At 36.5% G+C, this 9287-nt stretch overlaps 1 protein-coding gene across 3 annotated transcripts; it reads right to left on the reverse strand.

Annotated features, from left to right (window-relative positions):
* Positions 1-1010: 1010 nt before the first annotated feature.
* AGTR2 (angiotensin II receptor type 2) lies at positions 1011-9082 on the reverse strand. 3 transcript variants are annotated; one of them, XR_012127459.1, is made up of 4 exons: positions 8971-9082; positions 8754-8815; positions 1733-1852; positions 1011-1156 (listed from the first exon to the last, which is right to left on the reverse strand). XR_012127459.1 is itself a non-coding variant. In XM_017644764.3 (3 exons), exon 3 carries the CDS (start codon positions 7491-7493, stop codon positions 6405-6407), a length of 1089 nt encoding a protein of 362 aa, XP_017500253.1. In that variant the 5' UTR covers positions 7494-7528; positions 8754-8815; positions 8971-9082; the 3' UTR covers positions 4836-6404. The 3 variants fall into 3 exon arrangements, 1 of the variants encoding a protein (XP_017500253.1); XM_017644764.3 differs by lacking the exons at positions 1011-1156; positions 1733-1852 and adding an exon at positions 4836-7528; XR_012127460.1 differs by lacking the exons at positions 8754-8815; positions 8971-9082 and having other exon boundaries at positions 1011-1192; positions 1733-2025.
* Positions 9083-9287: the final 205 nt, after the last annotated feature.

Below are 9287 nucleotides of genomic sequence, written 5' to 3' on the forward strand. Positions count from 1 at the left end.
CCCATACTCTCAATCATCCCATAGTCTTAATACCCATTCCCACACATTTTTCCCAGATTTCTGTCTTCATTAGTTAGAAAACTCATGTAGTTCTTTGGTGCATAGTGCACCTTCTCATGGATCATCATTTGTGCCTCACCTTTATGGGGCTGCTGGAACTCGAATCTAGTCATAGATCTAAAAACAAAGATGGGTGATAAGTTGGGCCCTGCAGAGACTCAGAACTTTTTGATGCAACTCAGGAGAAGCCATTATAGTTTTCTTGGACAATGTAGGATAAATCCCCTCAAATGGGGATAGAGAGGCTACTACTACTGAGGGTGGAGAGGCCGCTTCCACTGGCAAGGAATACTCATCAGAATTTAGGGACTTAATGTCTTCAGCTTCATCAGGGTCTTCCCGCACATCCCCATTCCAGTTTACGGGATCTCATTCTTTCCCACCAATGCCCTCACTTTAATCCCAGGCACCCTGTGAGGCCAGGAGTTCAATTTGCATTGTAATTCAACCAATTGCAGGAAGAAATTCTGCATTTTATTTTCAGCAATTAAGGATTTCCTTCACAGCACACATAGAAGTTTTCAGGTGATTTATATAGCATTTGAACTGGGACTTCAAATCTGAGCTCACCTTTTTCTTTCCTCACTTTGTCTAGCAACATTAGGAGCAATGAGCCAATCTCATTATATTTGTTAGTTTGCCAAAAATGTTAGGAAGTATCATATACACAGTCACCCAGCTCCTTGGTTCTTATTAGTTGATTAGGAATATCCAATGGTGATATTTTATATATATACCTTGCCAGAACATGTCATGGACTATTGGTGCTCTCTTAACTACTAGAAATAGAACCATTAGCATCTTTAAAACCAATCAGACTAGAGAGCCAATTCCAGAAACCTCAGAACCAATTCAGAAAACTCCTTCTTAAAATTCTGTTCCTCTAAAACTACCCCTGGTACCAAATCTTTATTAGTCTTCTGGGACTGCATAAAAAATATTAGGCTTGGTGGCTTGAACAACCAAAATTTATTTTCTCATATTTCTGGAGGCTGGAAATCTGAGATCAGGGTGCCAGCATGGTCAAGTTCTGATGACAGCTCTATTCTTGGCTTGCAGATGGCCACCTTTTCACTGTGTGCTCAGATGTCCTTTCCTTGGTGCATACATATGGAAAGAGAAAAAGAGAGATCTTCTTCTTATTATAAGGCCAGCAGTCCTATTGGATTAGGATTCCATCCTTATAACTTCATTTAAGCTTAATTACTTCCTAAAATCTCTATCTCCAAATCCAATCATATTTGGTGTTAGGGCTTCAACATATGACTTTTGGGGAGGCACAAATCCATACACAACAATAGATATCAGCATACCCAGTGAGACCATTCGAAATTATCCACAAATAACAAGTTGTTAAGACATCAAGAAACACTGAAGTTAATTTCTTTGTTATGGGAATGATCCCTTCAGTGTTAATGAATGTAGACTTAGAAGGGGTCAATTATTCAACGAGAAGGCCATATTGGTATATTGAACTTGGGTTTCTTTGGGAAGAAGCAACTGGCAAAAGACCTTCTGAGAGGAAATGAATCAAATACTAGACCCTTTTTCTAGGAAGTTAAAAGTTTTTACAGTGTATCTTATGCATTCACATGTCATTTACTAATGTCATCAGTCAAGAAGCAACATCAACCCTATTACCCACTCCCCATCCCCAACCAGGGATACTCACTTTTATTGAGAAGTTTGAACTGTGATTCCAGCTGCACAGGAGAGCTTCATTTAAGAAAGGAGAAATCTGGTTCTTGGAATGGCATGTTCCTCCTATTGGATTTCTGCTGCTACCTCCTGGCTACATGGAGATGCCAAAGCAAATAAAGATGTATCTGAGACCTTGTCTACTGTGGCATGCATCTAATACAGGGGGGTGTAACACTGGAGCAAGAGGTTTCCTTTTTCTTTTTCTTACATCCTATCAGATGGCCTGTACATAGATCACTTAGAAACTCCTTAAAGTGAACAGGAGTCTGCATCAGACTACTGAACCATCTGATCTCATGTGAAGCAACTGATAAATAATGTAGCAACAACAGCTGCAGGAAGTGGGCCAGTGGTGTTATCAGATATTCCAACATTTTTCCCCACTTGGCAATGGTTACGAGGTGCATTCACTTGGATTGCTTAAAACCATGAGAATTTGGGATTTATCATAAGAAAGGAGGAACCAACAAGGCAAGAAAGAATATTTTCTAGTAAACCAAATAGAAGATTGGAGTCCAAATATTTTAAATATTAAAAGAAATGTACCACGGGGTGATGAAGGATATATCCAATAGATAATAGATGAAAAGAGAAAGAAATATGAATAAGCAGATAAAAAATAAGGAACATATATATGCCTTTCTATATTTATATTTGTAATCTTATGCCATGCTATTAACAGTGATTATCTCTGTGGCTAATTTTTATGTATATAAATTTTTCAACAATGAGAAGGCATTGATTCTTAATAAGAAATACATACCAATAGGTTTTAAGTTTAAAAAGAATTCTGTCATCCCTGAAGAAAGACTTTCAAAAAGAAAGAATTTTCTTTCTGAGTATGTTAACCCTTTGTAGATAGGTTTGTGCAAGTAAACATGAATGTCCAGAAGGCTAGTCAACTCAGCCATAGGCCACTGGTCTTGTGCAGGGGAAGTGATTATTTTTAGTGATAGCATATGAATTTCTGTATTTCATGTGAGTCATCATTGCTGATATAGTTTACCTAGGAATTAACAAAATAATGAAGTGCTACACTTTCCTTATTATGTCAACCCTTTCTTGCTTCAGTCACCTCATGTGATTAGCTCATCTTGTCAAGTTTGGATTTTTCCTTTTTTAATATGGGCAGCCACCAACCAGTTTTCTACTTTCAGATCCCTGTGTTTTCCTTCAGGTGTCCTCTCATTTTGACACAGACTTCAAAAAGAACAGAAAAAAAGGAATTTTTCTGAAACATTCTGTTTAGTAGATCTAATTCAGGGATACAAAAGGTAGAAATAATGAATGCTCCTTTCCATAATAAAAACAGCTATTCCTTCTGCAAACTGCAAGAGACGAGTATCTCTGGTAAGCCTATATAACCTCATTTCCCAGACTTAAAGTTTATATCAACATTTCTATTTCTCAAAAGAAATGTTGGAGTTATCTAGCTTGCTTTGTGTATGGGGTGGAAGGGGCAGGGGGTAGTAGGTACTTCGTGTGGTTCTGTACAGCATGAAACATAAGAAAAGGGCAGTGGAGAACCAGGGAGAAAGCCTCATCCATCTTCCTCCTCTCTTTTATTCTCCATAGGTGGAAATACACTGCCTTCCCAGAGCACTTGTATTGCTGTGATCAGGGCTGTGCGAGCCATGAGTATGGGGGGAAGGTTGAAGGACCATGCAAGACTGTCTCAAGAATATCTACTTGGTAGCCAAGGAGTCATATTTTTATTGAAGTATAGCTGACATACAATATTATATTAGTTTCAGGTATTCAACATAGTGATTCAACAATTGTATATATTACAAAATGTTCACCACACTAAGAGTAGTTACCAGCTGTCACTGCACAAAAATATTATAATATTATGAACTATATTCTCTATTCTTCACTTTTCATCCCCATGACTAATTTATTTTATAATTGAGAGTTTGTCTCTCTTGATCTCCTTCACCTATTTTGCCCATTCTCCCACCACCCTCCATATTTAAACTACTAAGTACTGATTAGGATTACCCAGACTATCTGTCAGAGCCAAACTTAAAGATCAATAGGGACTTGTTTGTGCCTTGGTGTCCTTATTTGTAAAATGAGAATAACCAAGTCATGGTGGGAATAAAGTGGGATAATGCATATAAAATACAATAGTATATAGCATATAATGCTTACCTCATAGTGGCTATTATTATTATTACTACCATATGGTTCTTGGGCATTGTGTAGGGGAGTGAATAAAGGTGGGATCATAGAAAAGAAAGGGGATTAAGTAATCCTAGAAATGTGATTAAGTGAGAAGAATACTGTTTCATTCATTTGCTGTCTGAGACGCTTACCTGATATTCACATTTTCAGAGAAAAGAACATCTTTATACCTTTATACATTCCTGCAATCAGAGTTCATTCAGCATCTTCTCAACTGACATATCTTCTTAGACCCAGGAAAGTCCACTGGAGTCCAAGCCTCAGAGAACTACTTAGGGCTGTACTGGCTCCTATGGAAGTGGAGGCTAGGCTTAATGTCCCAGGACTGGTGAAACAATTCTCTTTATTAAGAGAACTACCAGGGAGTGAGGTTTGTATTATAATTAGTATAAAAATTAATTTTGTGATAGACAAATTGGCATGAGCTGAATGCTGAAAGCTGAGTCAGTGTTCATCAACTGAATGAGACACCCTGCAGGTGGAGGTGTGTGAAGGGGTGGTCAGGAAGACAGAGTTGTGTGAACAAAAGCAGAGAGGCATGAAACAGCATTAGGCCTTAAAAAAGCAGTCAGTCCCATATGATGCTTGAACGTAGAGTGCGCAAGACAGATGGCATGCAGAAAAAAAGCCAGAGAGGCTGGGAAGGATCAGATCTCCTATGGTCTTGTGGACTTTGATATGAAATCAGGACTTTCTTTTCACAATTAATAAGAAATTAGAGCTGAAGACTCCCGAGAGATGAGAAAAGTACAGCAAGAAGCCAGAGAATGAATGATAGGAGCTGAAAAAAAGAATTATCAGTGGGGACTATAAGGAGAATACAGATATAAGAGAAGGTAAGTCTGTACTTGGAGGTGATTAAAATGAAAAAGTATGCACACATGATCTTCCAATTAAAGATTTTATTTATAAGAAACGTTTACAAAATTATTTAAAATGCGCAGTCATAGTTGGTTATACATTTAGCTATTTGTTTTTATTGATAATAATAGATTACCTAAATTAGGACATTCCCAGAAAACGGAACTAGAGGATTCTTCAACCTATAGCCCTGGGATGTAGCAGAGACACTAAGCCTCTGAAACTTTATTTCTACCTCAGAGGTCAGTATTCGTCCAGAAAGATCCTGGATAACCTGGTATAATATGGGGCTGGTAAGAATGAAATCTCTAACTTCTAAAATTAGGATTCATACTCTAAGTAAACTCAATCAGTTTCAGGTACTCCTCTAACTTAGGAGTTCTAATAATATTGAGAAGGAGATCTGTAAACCAGTGATTGGCTTTAAAGAGTTCCATAGAATCCTATAAATTCTGGAGCAAACTGTATCTGTAGGTACAGGTTAAGTCTACCCCATGTTCTATATTTTCAAAGCCATGCTGCACTGCCCTGACAGGCAAGTTTTTTGCATGACACCAAACTTGTCATTTGCTAGATCTCTTGTCTCCCTGGACATGAAAATTCCACTCTGGCATAACTTTTTTTCTATGCCAGTTAAGGTTTTATTACAAATTAAAAAGTTAAAGAAGCCACCCAGAACCAAAGCATCAATAATAAAAGTCAAGTCAACTTCCTATACATCAAAGTACCACATCCAAAAGGTCAAGGATGTTAAAACTGACCTTTACATTTTATAACACTACACAGTGTTTAGTTAGTGTTTCTAAAAAATTATCAGAGAATATAGAAACCTTCAAACAAGTTAAAATGGATAGAAAGTTAAAAAATGTTTATTCAGGGTTAGTGAACACTCAAATATTTGTTAGTTACAAATCTGTGTTACTATATATTTTACTTTCTATAACTGTAAAAACAGGGTAAAATCTAAGAGTACCTGTGATCTAACCTATATTACTAGCCCTACTCAATATGTAGCAATATCTTAAATATAAACCTCTATGCTCAAGTTAAATATAAAAAAGATTATCCATAATATTTTTTAAAGTTAGAAGGTATATTCCTAGAGCCTGAATAATCTGGTACCAATGTATTGTCATATACCTTACTTAGAAGTGCTGATGTCTCGTAGCATGACATCCTGTAAATAATGCAGCAAGTTTAAAGACTGGCCTCAGTTCAAGAGGAAAGCCTTATGCAAATGGATATAAAAACCAATCTGAAAAACTCCAGCATTTGTCAAAGAGAAATCTAGAACCCCAAATTATCATTCACATTTTGTTGTTAATTATAAATTGAAATAAATGTCCAGTTACGTCTAGGTTATGAATGTATCTCTCCAGTGACAGTCTTGTATTGCTAGACCAGAAAAGAACATGGGCAATTTCTGAAAGTCACTGGAGGATAAAACTTACTGTTCCATTTGGTTTGCTGCTCTAGAAGAGTGAGAAAAGATTTCCTGCAGGGAAACTGATTATTTTACTCAAGCCATTAAAAGATAAGCCAAGGGGCCCTCATACCAAGTAGCCATGCTGATAACATGCATTCCACTCTCATGTTTAAGACACAAAGGTCTCCATTTCTCGAAGGGAAATGCTTTTTTGGCATGACACACTCTCTCTCTTGCCTTGGAGCCAAGTGATTGGAACCCTGAACACACGGCGGAGTTTCTGTTGGAACCGGTTTCCAACAAAACAATACAAAAAGGGATTAATGCAGCTGTTGGTGAATCCCAGGAGGATGGCAAAAGGAAGTGCCAGGTCAATGACTGCTATAGCTTCACAGCTATTAATGACACCCATCCAGGCCAGAGCATCCAGGAAGGTCAGAACGTGGAAGGGAAGCCAACAAATGATGAATGCCAGAACAACAGCAGCTGCCATCTTCAGGACTTGGTCACGAGTTACTCTGTTCTTCCCATAGCTATTGGTCTTCAGTAAGTGTTTCCGGATTGCAAAATAGCATGTTGCTATGAATATTAAAGGGATAATAAAACCAAGGATATTTTTCATTAAGGCAATCCCAGCTGACCACTGGGCATATTTCTCAGGTGGGAAGGCCATAACACAAGCATTCACTCCTAAATATTCAATGGTTCTGACATCTCGGAAATAAAATGTTGGCAATGAGGACAAACAGGCCATACACCAAACAAGGGGAACTATATAAGATGCTTGCCAGGGATTTCTTCTTTGAGACAGAAAGGGGTAGATGACAGATTGGTACCTATCAACACTCATGCACGTGATAAAAAAAATGCTTGCAAACATGTTCAGGGTCAGGAAAGAACCAAAAACTTTGCACATCACAGGTCCAAAGAGCCAGTCATATCTGTAAGAATAATAGGTTGCCCAGAGAGGAAGTGTTGCCAAAAGCAGTAAGTCAGCTACGGCCAGGTTGAAGATGTAAATGCTGGAAACCTTCTTAGGACCCTTTTGACAACAAAACAGTGTAACCACAATAGTATTGACAAGAAATCCAATCACAAAAATCATGTAGTAGAGAATAGGAATGGCATCTAAATGCTTATCTGATGGCTTATGTGAGCAGTTAATGGTAGACTCATTGCCAGAGATGTTCACAAGTCCAAAGTGAAGTCTGCTGGTACTGTTTTTGCTGAGGGTGGCAAAGGTGAAGTTGCCCTTCATATTGAAATGTCAGCAGCTCTTAATTGTTATGCCTTCTGTGAAATAAAAATGGAACTCTCAGAAAACACAGAGAGTTTACACATTATGGAATCACTAGCATTTTGAAAGTCTGTTGAAAGCAAAAAAGTGGGTGATTATAGAAGACATCAGGGTATACAACCAGGCCTTATGAAATAAGAGTGGATTTTGCTTCTTAGAGAACAAAAGAGTATTTTCTCAATAGTACCAAGAAGTTAAGACATTTCAGCATTAGGGACTGAAAATCCTGAGCAAAACTACATTTTTACCATCTTTTCTATCATATTTTCAAAAGGTTTAAAGAAAATTAATATCTCAAAAGGATAGCCAGGATAGGAAATGTGTGAAACAAAATAAAAAGGAACCAAGAAATAAGAAAAATGCTTGAGCCCATATCTCAGTCTGTATACTTTCTAGAAACCACACTGCTGCCTGCTACTGCATAGAGAAGTGCCTTATTCGAGTAATTATATACAAATCATTACAGCTACGGAAAATGTAACATAAGCTGTGGAAAAAATAAGTATACAAAAGACTGAAAGAGAAGATGCAAAAGGAATCTATTGAGATGGGAGACTGTGGCTGGCTTTTACTAATAAGAAATCATTCATTTAGTTCTACTTTTCCATTGTCTTTGTAATCATAATATAATTAAGAGGAAGTTATGGAATATATGCACATTTCCAAAAGTTCCCTATTCCTATTTTAATAGATTATTGGTTTTAAATATAGATATCTAATATTAATCTAGTCAAAAGAAAATCCATTTTCTTTTTCAATTAGGAAAAGAAAAAGAAAAAATAGCCACATCTGATTTATGGTCAAGTAGAAATAGTTTTGATTGCTCAATAAAATAAGAATTGAACATCAATGATTAATCATGATATAATTGTATCATTTTTCCTTCACTATCTTTTCAGTTTAACACAACTAAGTAGTAACAATGCTACATGGCTTTGAAATGTTATAATCAATGTTTGGGTTTTGTGAAATAAAAACATTATTTTAAAACAAAAGAAAATTAGTTGAAGGTAAACACAGTAAGGGAAAGACTATTACTTTAGATAGCTTCAAAATACATATAAACAAACTACACAATGAAAAATGTAATCATCAAAGAATCTCTAAGCAGCAAAGTTATCATTTTTGTTCAAAATTCATTCTCTCATAATTTTGACTATGAGATTCTTCCATCATCTCATAACATGAAAAAATCTAAAATAAACCCACTTAAGGACTTACTGGTTGTTGGAGTTTAAAACTTGGTTATCATAAATCAGCTTGCCTAGTTCCTAAATGCACCCCTGTAAGAGAAACAGCAGTTAAATAATTTAGGAGTTTTTGCAAAATACAGTGTTAAAATACAGGAAAAAGGGAAAGTTTATCTATAAAGAATATTTTCATTTAATGTATGCTCTACTTTCCAAATATAGAGTATATACAAATTGTGCAGACCTACCTTAAAAATTCAGGCTGAAGAATGCTTTTAATTTTGTGCTTATTCGTTCCCTTAGACTTGGGGATATAATAGCACCAGATCTCTGGTTTCCTTCTTATATGTTCGGTTTGTCCACTGGGAGCCTTCAACCTACATAATTCTAGGGCTGACTTATGAACACTTGCCAGCTTTCCAGGGGAGTTTTTTTTTTTTTTTTGGCTGCAAAACATTAATCTGAAATTCTCACTGTCTCCAATCATAACAGCTCATTCAAATAAATCTCAAAAAAAATGAAGTTTCCACAAATGTGTTAGAAAATTTTGAAGTCAGTGGCTTAC

This window comes from Manis javanica, chromosome X (assembly GCF_040802235.1).
Source record: "Manis javanica isolate MJ-LG chromosome X, MJ_LKY, whole genome shotgun sequence".
NCBI classification, from domain to species: Eukaryota; Metazoa; Chordata; class Mammalia; order Pholidota; family Manidae; genus Manis; species Manis javanica.